Below are 17,305 nucleotides of genomic sequence, written 5' to 3' on the forward strand. Positions count from 1 at the left end.
ATTAGAAACTTTAAATGAACTTTAAGATTATTTTCAGTAGACATCTTAGAAAATATCTCGCTGGCGGCCGGAGCGAAGTCCGATGTTCCCGTTTATGGGTTATTGGATTGCCGCTGCTTGTGTTTGTGACGGCTCATATCGATCTGGAAGAATGAGATTATATATGCGTGATTTGAAAGTGATTCGTAAACATATAGTTGTGATATAATTGGAATCTGGCAAAGGACCCTGATTTGGGCAAGAGCTTCTTTAAGATTACAAGAGGGTTTGTCACTTTATTACAAACCTTGACACTTTAGGGTAAAATGTGTTTCGGTTTTCCAACCAAATAAACCTGCATGTTTTGTCGTTGATTACATTTCATAAAGTATCGTGTATGTTAATGAATATGTGTTAGAGGCGGGGTGCGAAGTTGCGTCCATAGACACCTCAGGTGTTGAGTTCGCATTACAAGTAGACTGAATCCTGATCCTATGTTGCGAGCTCCAGTACGTGCTTGTGAGACAAACCAAAGCAACTGGTGTGGCCTGTCTGCATCAGTTTGCTTATCGTCCATCTCATGAGACGTGTAATCAGTACTATTCCAGGCGGCGAAAATATCGAGCTCGGCTCAGCGCCTCTTCTAACAGCATTTCAGTTATATCACGGCTTGTCATCTCGATAGAGGAAAGAAAGTGATGCGGGTCTCAGGCGTTTGAAAGAAAGACTTGAAAAACACTGGTACACTAATAGAAATGTTATCAGGGAGAAACATAGATTTGAACTCACGATCACATGTGTCTGAGAGAACTCCTTAGACAACTGGGACACCTATCCCTCATTAGCGTCAATTGCGGTATTGATAAAACTGATATATTGTTTAATTGGGCGTAGACCCGTGAAGATCCGGGTTAGAATTGGTGTTCAGCAACCCATGGTTGTCGTAAGAGGCAACTAACTGGATCGGGTGGTAAGGTTCGCTGACTTGGTTAGCACATGTCATCGTATCCAAATTGCGTAGATGGATGCTCATGATGTTGGTCACTGGATTGTCTGATCCAGACTCGATTATTTAGAGACCGCAATCATATAGATGGAATATTTGCTGAGAGCGGCTTCAAACAACAAAGAACATAATTGAGACATAACAGAACATCCATTATGTCCCTGCAGTGGAGAAGTTAAACACGTGGGCGGCTCTGACAAATCATCCTCAGGCAATGTAAAGGTTTGTGCGGGACCTTGGATATTTGGAATAAAAACGCCATTATTCTTATTTCCAGGTATCATTCTCCACATTGGCAGGTTGACAGAATGTGACCTGTTTCCCCATGCGTTCCATCATTGAATAACTGCAGGAAACAAAAATAGACTTTCCGATTAAACAGTTCAGTTCTCATCAACGTGATATTGAAACGTGCCTTAGGTAGGTAGGGAAATTGTGTGGACAGGTCCTGGGGCCATATATCAATGTATCAATGACAGGCTTCACTGGCGAGAGATATAGCTTATCGCTGCCCATCAGCACCGTTCGTCTAACTTGAAATGACTGGTATATATAGCCAATGTTCCTCAGTTGTAATTTGTCAGCTGAAAACGACAGAATACTGGCATGATATGTACTGAGATTGGCAATGTCTAGACCGGACGACACCGCATTATCAAAATGCTGCCACATATATATGGAGCAGTTCAGGTCGCCAAAGCAACGTTAAACGGATTGAACCCCAGAACCCAGAGCAAACAGCGCCATGTGTCTACTTAGTCTGCATGACTGTCAATGTAAATCGGCGGCATCGTTCACTAAATATAAGGAATTGCCACACTCATCAAGCAAAGTGTTCTTAAGAGCTGGGATTTTGTATTCATTAAACTGTAATCAATTACTGAGCGCCTTCATTACTGTTTCAAAGCAAATCAAGAGTGACAGGTCATAGATCGATGCACAATTATTCACGTGTCAACCCCATGCTGGCATAAATCTCAAAGAAGACATCACATCGGACTGGAATATTTAAAGACCTCAGTTCAAGAAATATCACACTGACTTGTAAATAGTTGAATCTGGGCCCAGCTCATCAGTGGTTGAAAAATAACATAATACAGTGTGACTGACCAATCACATCCAATATCCCGAAGGACCCTCCAATCACCACCAAATATACGACAACGAGTCCCCATCCAACATCTAGTAAGGCCATCCAACATTTGACATTATCCAGCTTTTAATGTGACTATTCAGTCATCATCTAGCATCCAGCAGGACAATACGAAATCAAGTTACACCATCCCGTCACTAATTAACATACAACTTTACCATCCGAACATTATCATACTATTCAGTCACCACATAGCATCCAGTATGAACACCCGACATCCAGTAAGACCATATGACAATCAGTAAGACCATCCGATATCCAGTAAGACCAACTGACATCTGGTATGAACATCCGACATCAAGTGAGACTATCCAAACACCAATCAACGCTACCCATGAACATCCAGTCACCATTTGATATTCAGTATGACCATCATTGGCATCCAGTAAAACCCTCCAAAATCCTTCACCATACAATTTGACCATCCAGTAACCATCCAACATCCAGTGTTGTGACAGTCGAGTAAGATCACCCGACGTATAGTAAGACCATCCAGTGACCTTTCAACATCCAGTACAACCATCCAATCACCATCCGACATTCAGTCCACCCAGTCACCATCCAATATCCAGAAATAACATCCAGTCACTATCCATTTGATAATTACCATTTAATCTTCATTTTTCTGCTTGAACAACCAACATAGCATGTTGGGGATCTAGGGTGAAATTTACTCTTTGAGTGAACTTGATGAAATTTTTCAATCTGATAAACTTTGTTCAGTGAATCTATCATATTACATCTCAACAGAACAGCGCTAGCTATAGTCTTCGAATCGTCATTCTCGTCATTATCACATATTCGCAAAACAGTTTAAACCTACTCTGACGACAATACCACTGTAATAATAATTGTAAAGATTTTGGAATGTTGCAGCATGAACGAAACCTTAACGTAAATTGCCTATTTTCGTATTCACATTTAGTGGGCCCCATCTAATGACAATCACGATAATTAACTCTGGTATCATTACCCCAGTCTAACTGCAGACAAGGTTTTCGACCTGAGAGCATCACCTAAGGCTTATGTTGCCCTCGCAGGGCCGCGCCGAGAGCCAGTGGAGCTGAAGGGACAGTAAGCTCTACATGGCTCAAGTCGTTTATCAAATCTGTGAGTGGCATTCCAACAGCTCTCGGTGGCAAGCTAGGGATTGCAGGCGATATCGGAAATATTAACTGTGGACAATTCATCAATAAGCTACCACACATGATGACAATTTGGTCTCCACATTTGTGCTCAATATTGGCGTATTTGGAGATCAATCCTATCTTTACACCCTTCGCAGCAGTGCCAAGGGGTGAGACCCACCGGGAAACGTTCATTTGTCATTCAGAGACTGTGTATCTAGGAGTATTGGGGATTGAACACAGACGATGGTTCTACATCAAGCATTAGGGTATTTCAGCTGACGAACACGGGGCATATTTCCACTCAATAAATGTAAATCCGTCGTCAACAGTGGTTACACTTACATTTGTACTGACGTTGTGAATGTCGTTGCCTTAGCAAATGTTTGGGTTTTGGTTGTTTTTATTGTTTGCCACCCCTCTGAAGGTTTCAGCTTACACATTTCCTTCATTATCTTTTTAATTAATTTTGATCAAATGCCTTGAAGGAGTAAACATCGATCCAGGCGTGCAGTCTTCAGAATGGATGTCAATATAACTCTATAGTCCGTTTGCCTCAAAAGCGGACCGATGAATTGCAATCTAACTCGAAAACTAATAAACATATAATACTTAATGAAACGCTGATCACAATCAAAACATCATACCAACTCTGTGAGTTTTTGCAGAAATTATGCCCTAAAAATGAAAAAAGTTGTTTAACAAACTATCATTAACGTATTTACACACTTCACCATTTGTTACGAGGGAGGAGTGCAAAGAAAGGGGCAGCCAGAGCCAAACGGACAATAGTATACTTTGTGGTACAAAACTCACTCATGCTGCTTCCAGCAAACTAAGATGACCGATTCAAGATAGTACCAACTGCCTCATCGACGCCTTAACATTACACAAAAGCTACTATTAGTTATAGAGATAAAATGGCGTCTCGTAACATATCGTACCCAGCCAGTAGCATGCTTTTCCCAAATATGCCAATACAGGTCAAACATTGGAAAAGGCATACATAAGACAATGAATATGAACATATGTCAAAATGGCATGAAGCCGATGGCCAATTTAAATCTTGGTTTATGGGCAGGACAGATGAACAATAACGACTTTGCGTCAGAAAATAAGAGTTTACTCGATTTCCGCAGACTTTGAAGTTATGATACTGCATTTTCGCTATGGAAGAAACTTTCTTTCGGAGAAGAGATTTACCACTTAAAAGCTGGTTTACATAATATCTCTTCTCCTGATGGCGTCAGTGATGAGACTATCACAGTTATAACACTCATAAAGTAACGTAACTCCATCCTCCTCACGTTCACCCTTACGTAACGCTTACGTCACAAGTACGTCATCGACATTGTCAAACCTATCACATCAACAAGAATTATCTGAATATTTCTCCTTTACAGGTAATTCTGCCCATCTATTACAATCACAGGTGAGGTTAATGGTTAAGTGATAATGATGTGGCAATGGTGGTTCAGAAGGCTGTTCATATGATTGTACATATTGATCACTCATTAGGTGACGCGGTTAAAATTAACTACTCGTTCAACATTGTTTCATTTATATAGCGAAGTGCACGCATGCCTGTGTGTGAGTGTGGCTGCGTGTATTAATCCAGGATTTTGATGTTCTTTTGCGCTAGTCCACTGAGATACCATACCGTTTAACATACATGTAGGTGCCCCTCTCAGACACATTAGACACTTGCTTCAATCCATTAAAGCCTTGGGCGGTGGGGTAGCCTAGTGGTTAAAGCGTTGGCTCGTCACGCCGAAGACCTGGTTCGAACATGGGTACATGCTGGTGTTCCCCCGCCGTGATGTAGCTGGAATATTGCTAAAAGCGGCTGAAAACCAAACTCAGTCAGTCAGTCGGCCATTAAAGCCTAAGGACAGACAGGGTAACAACAGCGTATGCTGATGATATGCCACCAAGGGGATCGAACGGTCGATCTTCCGCTCTCCAGACAAACGTTCTCACCACTACATCACAGAAGACCCCTCAACAACAGAATATATAGCAAAATAATAATATTTATTACATGGTATAATTACACTTGAAAAATGTAACGTTGAACAAAATATGCCATATACCTTTAAATTCTGTTCATATTTTGTGCGGGCTGTGGTGGCGGTGTGCGTTAAGAGCAACTTGGACCAGAAATATATTTCTGTTGGCGCCCACACACTGAATAATAATGTTTTAAAATCATAAATAAATGCAGAATTGCCACAACAAGGGATCATATATGTACCAGTGCGTTAAAGCAACTTGGACCAGAAATATTTCTATTGTACCATGAATATGTTTTAAAATCATCTAAATGCAGAATTGCCACAACAAGTATATATGTACCATGTCGAAAGTTTACCCTGCTGAAGAAAACAAATGGCAGGATCTGCTGCTAAATCGATCACAAAACCACACTTGTGTTTTGGAAAAAGGGAACAATATTATGGTCGTTCAACAAAAATGCAGAAATAGAAGAAATATATAACAGAAATAGAAATGTTCTGTACGGCGTAAATGATGTCCAAGTTACGTCCCTTTGACGAGCCAGGAATACGTCACTGTGGTTATGAAGCCCAGAGTGTAAGTGTTAATAGACTCAAAGATATTTTTCTGCACTTACATGGATCACTGAACTATTTAATATAATTCTTGTCTGCTCTGACGAGGTGATGGTTTCTCTTCATAGGGTCACAGCTGGTGATAAAGCGCTACCAATTGCAGTACAGATTTGCGCCCCTTGGGACGCACAGTATGCGATGTTAGGCTCGAATCCCAGATTGATCCGGACTCTCTTCTTGGATAAAGCTAACACATTGTGGTAAATTAAACACTGGTCAAAGCGCCGTAAAACATGACCTAATCACTCAGTTTATTCCAAATGTATTCGCGACAATATTTGTGGTATGCTTTTAAGTGGCTTCACGTCATTATTTCAAAGGTTCATTCCCATGGTAGAACAAACTTATCCTTTGTTTCTCATCATTTGTGTAATATTGTAATGATTTTGGCCCAACCCACATTAAAGTACCTTGATGCGTGACGTTGATGAAGTCATTATCGAAGAAAGACGGAAATGTGTTGTTATCCTTTCCAGAATTAGTCTTCATTTTTTAGAAAAACAGAGTTCCTCTGATTCACACAAAAGTCTGTGACAATGATAATTTTGACGTGGATAATTTTGAAAAATTGTTTTTGTGAATCACAGATTGTCCGTTAATGATATGGACTTAAAGCCAGATGCACCATTTCGTAAAGAAAAACATGCCGAAGAAAACTCTCCCGCGACAGTTGACTGATGAGAAAGACAAAGGTGGCTGACATCCTGACATGAATATTAATATTCCGTTAATAGAATATCATCATCCAGCTCTTACAGTGCAACAGCAGTGAACGATTACTCTACAAATTCGGAGAGAAGCAAAAAAAAGGAAAAGTGAAATTAACAAAATACGACTTTTTGCCCAGTGACGTGAATTGCAAGCGAAAGATTAGACAGTGATGGACAAGGACAATGTGATTAATCCACGCGAGTTGCACGATCAAAGACTTGCTCCTTCCTATCAAAGTACACGGGCACGGTTTGATATTACTGTGTCAATAAATCTTCTCCGGATTTTGAAGGCAGCAACGTTATTTTAATGGCAATAAAAACACAGAATAATGACGTAACACATGTTTGGTGTTTTTCCTAATTTCTGTCTGTTCAGATGTTAAGATTATATTAACGCATATACACGGGATGCAACGGGGACGAGGTGGCTCCCGCGAGCTCCATATATGTAATAGTGGTTTTTTTTTCTTTCCTTGTTGTTTATTTGGTGGGCATTCAAAGGCATTCGTTAACAAAGGACACATCCACTCTGGATGTGCTATTGCAATAGGTATGGTGTAAGGGAGAGAACTCAGCCATTAGACGCTTCACATACCCTAATAAGGTAAAAGATTGCGTGCAAGAGTTCATTGACTTTCAGTTGATATCAACTTCCTTCCTTTTAAAATAACACGAACGTCATTACATTTCACGATCGTCTACGCAATGTTTGAGCGCATCTATTGAAACCTTTTGACTCATACACACTTGTCATGTATTTGTGATGGAAACTTTGAATGATAACGATCCTGTCATTGAATGATGAACGATTTCGAGTGGGTATCACACAACCGCCCATTATATCTTGAAACGTCTCTTTTTCAGTTGAATGTGATTTGTTCTTGTTGTTTTGTCTTTTCGCAAGTCAAGAAACAGGTGATTTTAAAACTAATGGATTCAGGTCAGAGAATTTTAGCTGGCCCAAGAACAAAATTAAGCGAGTTTTTGACGTATGTAGAGAGATTGGACTAAAAAATGTTGTGTTCTTCCAAATTTTAGCACAAATGCTGGTACTTTCATCAAGCACATGATCAAAGTAATGTAAGTCCCCATGGGCCGTAGTATGGTGATCTACCTTCAGTTGTTGGCAATCTATAGCCCGTATTTTATATTGTATTGTCTTCTTTAATTGGAATATTTTAACTTTGCGCTAGTTTTATATTTATAACTGTGATTCTCTAGTCTTTTTACTGTCCATCGTCGACAGGTTTTAATCTTCAAAATGTTTCTACTTTTTATTGTATGGCTTGTTTTCGTCACGATGTGGCTGCAATATTGCCGATGTGACGTTAAATATTAACTCACTCACTCACTCACATGATCAAAGGCTGGACTTCACAACCATCATCACTTTGTCACACATGCTGTTTACAGTTTATGTCAGTATATGTCATTCGTGTCAGTACAAGCGTGGTTTACTTAATTGTTGATCTGCTTGATAAAAAGTACTACCATCTGTGCCAAAATGTTGCATGAAAAAACAATTAAAGAAATTAAAATTCATGCGTCACTACAACAAGAGAAATGTTACGAAAAGACGGTGTACGGTATAATTCCACACTGTATACACAGTATCTCTGCGTGGATCAATGCATTGAGAAACAACAAACATTTGTTCGCATATTTTGAAACATATTTTATTGTTATAGTAAATCACATTTATTTCATCAGTACATGGATACACTGTTGCATACAAGTTTAACCTTGCAGTGCCCACTTTATAAATTAAGAAATGTATATACACTGTTACTTGAAGACATGTCAAACTGACGTCTATGTTTAATGAAACCATGAATAATTCAAGTGAATGAGTGATGGTAACACAGCATTTCAGTTATGGATATCACGGCGTATGATGGTGTGAGGCTAAAGCCCGATGTTATGCATGCGCACAGTCTTAGGGGGCATTGGTATGCTGCTGACAAATAAAGAAATATAATCAGATCGAATTTCGTACTCGAACCAACAATCAGGTGTGTCAACAAAACACTCTAAACATCCTTTAAAACAAATTCCAACGAACCCACGAGGTTAAAAGTTCACCGAGATATTTCATATAACAGATATGTTGGAGCACCATGCATTATTCAGACAACTTTGAGATACATTCTCGCAAGCCCTTTTCACAGAAGTTTAAACTATTGTCATACCACTTTTGCTCAAACTTTACAAAATTCAAGGCCCTAGTATAGCTTCCAAAATGTTTAATGGTAGACATGTCGAGGACATTCCAAACTTAACGCGTCAATGACAAAAATGATATAATATGATATCATCTTCCCTAATTTTACTTGTAGGGCGGTGGGGTAGCCTAGTGGTTAAAGCGTTGGCTAGTCACGCCGAAGACCCGGGTTCGAATCCCCACATGGGTACAATGTGTGAAGCCCATTTCTCGTGTCCCCCGCCGTGATGTTGCTGGAATATTGCTAAAAGCGGCGTAAAACCAAACTCAATCAGTCAGTAATTTTATTTGTACCTTTTTGGCTTAAGATGCTCAAGTTTACAGGTGGTACCAGCTGCGCAGGATTTGCATATCATCACAATTAAACAGTGATGTTTCTGACGCAGCCAAAATCGTACAGTCGACACTGATTTGGGAAGATATCTCTAATGAATATGGAAAGAGTTTTCTCGCTGTTTCTTACTAATATGTACATCCCATGATGTAACTGAATAATTCCACGATGCTAACATACATACCGCGCTCAACTATTATTCCTCATTTATATCCAGCAGATCCTGGTCTAATATTGCGCTTCTTTATGCTGGGTCATAATTACAACATCTGACATTTTAGAACTGTTTTTTTGCGTCTGTTGATGAAGACTGGAAACAGATCCTCCTTTGAATGAGTCGATTTGAACAATATTTCAGTTATTTAAAGTGTGTTAGCGTCATGCTGGTAGAAGGTGATGCAAGTCCTAAACGATATCCCTTCGGCGAAACTGGCATGGGCACGGTGCTGACATCCTAAAAAAGAATCCCGATCCGGGATTCGAACCAAAACCGTTTCTGGCACGCAACATATAGACGTTTAAAGTTTTGCATATCTTTCGAGTCCCTGGGCCATCATTTAAGGCGTTTTAGCCTTGCACGCTTAGCATAGGCACCAAATATTTCAACAATGATAAAGGTTATTGTTTCAGATAAGAGAGAAACACTCTGAGTGTTGAGCAAAGGCTTGATTTTCATTTCGTGTCATTTATTTCCACAGCTGTGATTTTTGCTTTGCATTCGTTTTAAAGAACCTCAGTTATCAAGTTATCTTAATTAACTATGGTAAATATATCAGCCTTTTCATAAGGGACCTCACTATCCCACATCATTAGCTCCTATAAATTAGCTATACATTTGCACATAACGTCTCTAACTAGTTTGATTTAATATTTGCAGCAACGTAAAATAAAGGAAAGGTGAATGTTTGATGACCTTAAATATATTTGTTCTGTTGCCAGAGCTTCATCAATGTTAAAATAACATAGGGTAGTGAGAATGATGAAGATGATAATGATGCTATGATGATGTCCCAAATGCCGGTGCCTTCTGTAGTTCACCTTTAGCCTTGAATGATCATGCACATTTTTTGACATAGCCGCAGAGTCCTGAAGTTATTGGCGTTAGGGCTGCAGCCTCCGTAGACAAAAGGTTCGCAGAGGCCGGATCTGTGGTTGAAGTAGTAGCGGATGATTTGGCCCGTGCAAAGACCTCTCATCTGGGGGTGCAAGCACGCTGCAACAAGGAACACATCATTTCATCGCAAGCACATATACTATATAGCAGGCTAATGCATAACAAACGAAATTTCACATGGATATCACTCATATGTGACAGATAACATACCTGGATACCACAAATATACTATAACAATTAAATGGATAAGCCATGTTTTAACGTATGGACTCGCAGGCGCTTTAAAATGAATGAATGTATGAGTATGAGCGAATATACTTAGTTAAATCAAGATTCATATTTATATTTGACTCTTACCCTTGGGCATTGGGAGACAAACAGGCCTTTTCCCGAAGACGGTACATCGTGTGCCAAATCGACACTTTTTGTTCTGTGGAAAGAACAAACATCACAATGTGCTCACATTTTGTTACATATATATAGAAAGATTTCTATACTCTCAAAGGGGATTTTGAAATATTGTCAGAAAAAGATCAGCTTCAAAACATGACTTCCAGAGATAATTGGTTTCGGAAGCAAGTACATCCACAGCACAACATCCCCGTGCCTTTCCTCCGTAGACGTTAGTAGGGGTTCATTCTTTGTTTTCGACACACCTTCAATTGCCATTGTGAGATTGCTCGGGGCCATGCCATGTGGAATAAACGAATGTTTTACCAATCGTGGATTCATGACCCACTATCGATCATCTCACACGCTCATGTTGTTACTACATATCCTTAACGTCTTTTTTGGTTGATTGTACACTCAAAATAAACACGCAACATGAATTGACAAATTATACATTATTCCTTTTTCTTATCCAACCATTACCATTATATATCACCCTTTCTGTTAATATCAAATGATACTTTCGAAACTTTAAGGGGAAGTACATAATCAGAGAAATAAATGTATATGAAGTTTTGTAATTATTAGTGTTCTTTAAAATGTTCCAGTACCTCACAAGGATTTGGAGGTAACACGTCATTGGGCGAACACTGGCACTTGTCGACAACTGCTTTGTGTTGACACATTTCGTTACACAAAAGTGCAGATGGATGCCCTGACCGTGCGAGACCTGAAACGGAACGTTAACTGAATGTTGAACAAGACCTGAGGATCAAATACTGATACTGTTACAATCAACCACAATATATTTCTATTATGCTTAACTCGGGTTGGACCATTGCTTAGAATATCGTCTACTGGACTGACTTGATTTCTTACAGACTGTCATCATAAATCCGCTGAGTGCGGCATAAAACAAACACTCACTCACTCACTCACTCCACAGTGTGAGAACTGTACATTAAGCAGTATGCTCTTCAGAAAGACAGTACAGTTTAAACTGACTTTGTATAGCAACAATTATGGAACTATTGATCTCCAGTTTGAACGAGAGACTGTGATTGCGGATTGGGCTTTACATGAATATTTTGTGCTCATGATGTGGAGTTGATCCCTTATAAACAAAGCCTTCTCTCATCACGATGAAGGTTTCTTGAAGCCTATTTGTGTCCCCCGCCTTGAAAGTGCTTGTATAGTGATACAATAGACGTAAAACCATACCTATTCACGCATTCTTCTCGTATCAAGGTACATTTCATTGATACAGCAATGTCTGTTGTAAGTTAGTGATATACTTTACTTATATAGGTATAGGTAGAATATACCTGGCTCCGACGGTTCCTGGGCCCTTTGACTCGCCACTGACACCAGGATACACGCCATGAGGCATCCATACAACCCGGCATGTGTTTTCATCCTGGAAGCATTCGTGTCAATAATGAGTGGGAACTGAGGTACTCTGTAACATAATCTATCATTGGGATTACACTTTCTTAGTAACTCTGTCATACAACATTGAACAGATAGCTGTCATAAACCTACGAAGACTATTCACTCTTCTGTGCATCTTCTTAACTTTATTTAAACTCTGGACAAAAGACTTCAAAATTAAAGACATTAATATCCAGGTATTACAAGGCTGAAAACACATCTAAAGTCAGGTCCCCAAAAGGGGTACCCGTATGTAATACATCACCATTGAATAACTATTACGTGCATATTCATATTACATTTCACCAGGCGATTTAAGGAACCTTAAACATTATTCTTCTTAAAGAAACAATCAAATGCACGAATGTAGTTCAAACAAATGAAAATGTATGTGACTTTACAAAAGAACAACATTTAGCAAAGATGTCCTTGAAATGCATTACCTGACATAATGATGGCCAATATCTTCATTTTCTTACTTTCAGACTCCACGTCATTTACATTCAAATAGATAAATACACCATTCTATCAGTAAGTATTGTCCTCTCTGCTGTTATTCACCCCCTACAACTGATAGGTGTTAAGCGGTAACTACTTTTTATTCACCCCCTACAATCGATAGGTGTTATGGGGTAACTACTGTTTAAATTATCTGGTTAATTACAGTCATATATACTACAAATGTATAATTATACAGAGAGAATAAACCGATCGTGAATAAACTACGTTTATAACGAACGCTGTTATGACGAACGGATGGATAGAACGAACTGTTTTGGGATCACCTGCTTTGCATTTAGTCAAAAAGCGTATAACGAACTACAGTTATAACAAAATTAAACTAGTGGTCCCTTATATGTCGAATTCAATCAATCATGTTCTCGTTACTAAGTGAATAGTATCATTATAATTTGTTAAAAAACTCATATCAAAAACGTATTTGTAAATTTTGCTATCAACAGACAAAGAGTCATATTCTTCAAAGAGAAAGGATTGTTTGACCTTGACTGTCCTATAGGGTGTATCAAATATTAGCCTATGAACCGGAAGTGTTCAGGGGTTAATGGATGATTGATAACTTAACAACTCTGTCCCTGTCGGCAAAATTCTACATCCACTATATTATAACCCCCAGCATTATGGTTTCATGTCAACGCTATTCAATTTCGTTAACGAAGCAAGGTTTTCTGACATGGACATTGAAGTTAAATATACTAGTTCTATTTCACAGTATAACTTCCGTATTCACCCATATTGTAACGTCATTTATTGCAGATTATTGATGTTTCGTTCGCACTACATGTTAGAAAGTACAGAAAGGTCAATTCGTGAGACATCACTTCTTTGCTACGAGAAAAATATAAAGAAGACGAAACCAGATTTGGTATTTTGAATGACGGGCTTTATACTCAATATGCACGTGTCTGTATGTTTGAGAACGTTTTAATGCACAGTCGTGCGTAAAGGTCAAGGTTAGAGATCATCTGCGTCCCGAGATGTTTCTTTTGATATTTTCGGACAAACATAACACTAAAACAAAGTTACTCAGATCAATAGGCCGTGGCCAACAGTTCGTTGAAATCATTAGACCACAGTTTGATTGGATTTGACAAGATAACTGAACATTACGTCTGTATGACAACGGCTTAACGTTGGAATTTCGTTTGTAAATCAGAATGAGAATGTAATATGTCAATTACTTTCCGAAATGAACGTTTTAAAAGTCTAAAGAATATTCGACGACATATTATATATAAAAGCAACTGTACTCACCCAGCTGGTAGTATATGTCCGAGAGAGGAGTAGGATTGTGGTTGTTACGTCATCGACGTCATAAAATAGCGGCGCCCTCTCACGGTTTAACTTCCTGTCTAGTGAGCCGAAGTAGAGGTGCAGTCCCGGGTCCTCCTCGTGGAATGTACGAGATCCACACAGCCCATCAATCTCCCTGTCATTGCTTCTTATTTCCATAGGCTATACAACCTGGATCAGCTATTTAAACTCTACCTTTCAGCACTGTGGGGAATGCCGATTAAGATGCATTCAATTGATCATTTCTCTGAAATATTAATTTGCAAAAGGCAGATAAGAATCTGGATTCATAATTATCCGTTTATTATCCCCTTAAGCGTGATTATGTCATACGGAAATTCGTAAGTTCAAAGAGTATATATATTGAATATGCAGCTTGTCAGTGACACATGTTGACGGACAACGTATGACGTTATTGCTCATATTCTTTCAGGGTTTAATTGATAAGTATATCGTTAGTGAATACGTTGTTGTGTTACAGTTTCATATGGCCTTAAGTATATGTGTAAGAATTTATTTTATGTATACCTTAATGCATGCATGCACACACAGATACACACACACGTATACATACATACATACACACACACACACGAACACAGACACACATACATACATACATACATACATACATACATACATACATACATACATACATACATACATACATACATACATACATACATACATACATACATACATACATACATACATACATACATACATACATACATACATACATACATACATACATACATACATACATACATACATACATACATACATACATACATACATTGGTCCCTGCCTGGCGCTCGGAATTAATGGGTACAACAAGGACTGGTCGACTCGGAGTCAGTATGCCAGCATACATTTGTATTATTTGGATTTTATGCATGCATTCACACACACACACACACAGACACACACACACACACACACAGACAGACAGACAGACAGACAGACAGACACACAGACACACACACACACACACACACACACACACACACACACACACACACACACACACACACACACACACATACATACATACATACATACATACATACATACATACATACATACATACATACATACATACATGCATACATTGGTCCCTGCCTGGCGCTCGGAATTAATGGGTACATCAAGGACTGGTCGACTCGGAGTCAGTATGCCAGCATACATTTGTATTATTTGGATGTTAGTTCCTTGACATGTTTACTTCAGCAGAATAGGTAAACACATCAATCTTATGTACACGTATCTGCTTTGTCTTGTCAGGTTCATGGTGACTTGAATACATTACCAGACAACAAAGCGAACAGACGACGTGAGTGTGTTTAAAATCAGCCTGGTTGTGTCACGCTTCGCTTGTTGTTCGCCGGCATATTCTGTATACTAACTATTAGTCCCTGAAAAAATATGTAGTTATTGATAGTTTAAATGGCTGGTAAACGTTGTACAAACCACGAATTATTTCAGAACGTATAGTGCTAAATATGAAGTTTGATAATGTCTTGCAGAATACCATAAAATATCATAAAGTTGTTTTTTCACATTCAGCTAACCCGGAAATTTTAACATTAAAAATTCAAAAGAAAAAATCCAAATGAAATTTGCTTTCGGATATTGAACTCTCTATAAAACCAGTAAGTCTGAAAGCACATCCTGTAAATCTCCTCATTGAAGAACTGGCACACATGCAACTATGCTTATGTCATACCGAATACCTATTGCGTGAGTATATATGAGACCAAACATTAATGAATTAGTCCTATGCATGTAGCAATGATATAACATCCGTTTGTTGGAGACATGCAGCCTACAAGTCTGAATACGTCATCTGGGATACATCATACTACATCAATGCAAGGTCGTGGAAGAGATGCATGCTTGTGGAAAAAAAAAATTTTCATCTTTTTGCGTTGTCATTTGTAACAGTATCTCATGACAATTTGTTTATTCGGGACGTGGCCTTCGTGTACAACGGCATCTTCATGTAATTTGTACTTAACCCATCCTATGAATGGTTTCGGGTTTAAGGGATGGTGTCGAGGGATGTGTGCATCTTCGACATCAGTGTGACACTGCTGTGACAGGAATTCACACAAATAAAGGCTACAGTGAGTTGTTTGACAGACGTTCGTTGTTGCATAATAGGGGATCAACGATATTTAATAATGATCTTTTATCATTTAGAATGATTATGCAATTATATTTTGCGCAATCCTTGTACATGTGTATCCTCTTAAAGGTCAGGCCAGTACAAGGTTAGCCGGTCAGCTTACACATTATTGTTCTACACGAAATCAAAGTACTTTTCAACGTGTTGTATAAAACTAAAGTGCACATTCCTGAAGTACAAACCAACAAGTGTCTAGGAAATATACACATCTGCATACCTGACATGTTTTGCGCGGTTTTTTTACTTTTTGTTTTTTTGTCCGGCTTACCGCAACTGTCGCGGTTTTCTATCCTCAGTATTTGTATTGCTCTACATTAATGAGGCAGAATTACTGAGGCCAAGAAGTTGAACCTTTCCCCAGAGTAAGAAATCCGACTTCAAACAAAACCTCATAAACAGATATCATGTTGATGGCCTTTGTGAAGTAAGCTATAGTAAAAACATTAGGTTTGCCTTATATGACAAAATCATCCTCTACGAATTAAGGGAAAACACAGCCTTGACAAAAAAGTGTTATAAATATCTCAAAATGTTAGAAAAGCCCTGTCCACAAGAATGTTTGCTGTTGTTGTTTTTTTGTGTGCCTTCGGTTGCGTGCAAATTAAACCGATCAATATATACACTAATGACACGGATGGTCCAACAGGTGCAAGCTATGTCATGTTTCCCTCTGGAACTCACTACCTCTCCATGTCAAGTCATCTCCTTCCATCTCCATCTTTAAATCAAGACTCAAAACATTCTTGTTCAAGCACAACTAAATCTTATAAAACTTCTTCCTGTATATAGTGTACATATTTACTGTTGCGCAAAGAGCATGCCCTTGAGGTGTGGAGTTACTACTATACTGCGCTCTACAAATGGCCATATTATTATTATGTAAACGTGAAGGATTCAACGAGTGTTTGATTCCATGAAATGATTTCACAGCCGAAATTGGTACAAATGCAAATATGCATCATGAAATGTCAGTTCAATATGTCAAGATAATATATACATTAAACGTCAACGCCAGAAGACTATCAGCAAATTCCTCTAGGCGTAAAAGACAAATTTATAAGAATGGATCACTGAAAAGCAGTGATATGTCCCAAAATACCAGAAGAGAACTTCAGTATCAACTAATAATACAAGTTCCATAAAACTCCATTTGAACCCCTTCGCCCTGAAGTGACACAACTCTGTACATCATATTGCTACACCTTAA

The 17,305-nt window shown here is 38.7% G+C and overlaps 1 protein-coding gene across 1 annotated transcript; it reads right to left on the reverse strand.

Moving 5' to 3' along the window:
• Positions 1 to 8,268: 8,268 nt before the first annotated feature.
• On the reverse strand, positions 8,269 to 13,964 carry LOC124288071 (eppin-like). Its single transcript, XM_046724637.1, has 5 exons — positions 13,872 to 13,964; positions 11,993 to 12,126; positions 11,279 to 11,397; positions 10,635 to 10,707; positions 8,269 to 10,376 (listed from the first exon to the last, which is right to left on the reverse strand). The coding sequence occupies exons 2-5, from the start codon at positions 12,081 to 12,083 to the stop codon at positions 10,204 to 10,206; spliced, it is 456 nt and encodes a 151-aa protein (XP_046580593.1). The 5' UTR covers positions 12,084 to 12,126; positions 13,872 to 13,964; the 3' UTR covers positions 8,269 to 10,203.
• Between the last annotated feature and the right edge of the window lie 3,341 nt (positions 13,965 to 17,305).

Source organism: Haliotis rubra, unplaced genomic scaffold (genome assembly GCF_003918875.1).
Source record: "Haliotis rubra isolate DU_JTF1 unplaced genomic scaffold, ASM391887v1 Scf410, whole genome shotgun sequence".
NCBI classification, from domain to species: domain Eukaryota; kingdom Metazoa; phylum Mollusca; class Gastropoda; order Lepetellida; family Haliotidae; genus Haliotis; species Haliotis rubra.

What these genes read in the sequence shown, in the direction of transcription:
- LOC124288071 (XM_046724637.1), bottom strand. Translation starts at nt 12,083, where the DNA reads ATGAAAACACATGCCGGGTTGTATGGATGCCTCATGGCGTGTATCCTG. An exon ending in CCAGGAACCGTCGGAGCCAG is followed by an intron (nt 11,398 to 11,992) that starts GTATATTCTACC and finishes GTTCCGTTTCAG; the next exon opens with GTCTCGCACGGTCAGGGCAT. An exon ending in TACCTCCAAATCCTTGTGAG is followed by an intron (nt 10,708 to 11,278) that starts GTACTGGAACAT and finishes TTCTTTCCACAG; the next exon opens with AACAAAAAGTGTCGATTTGG.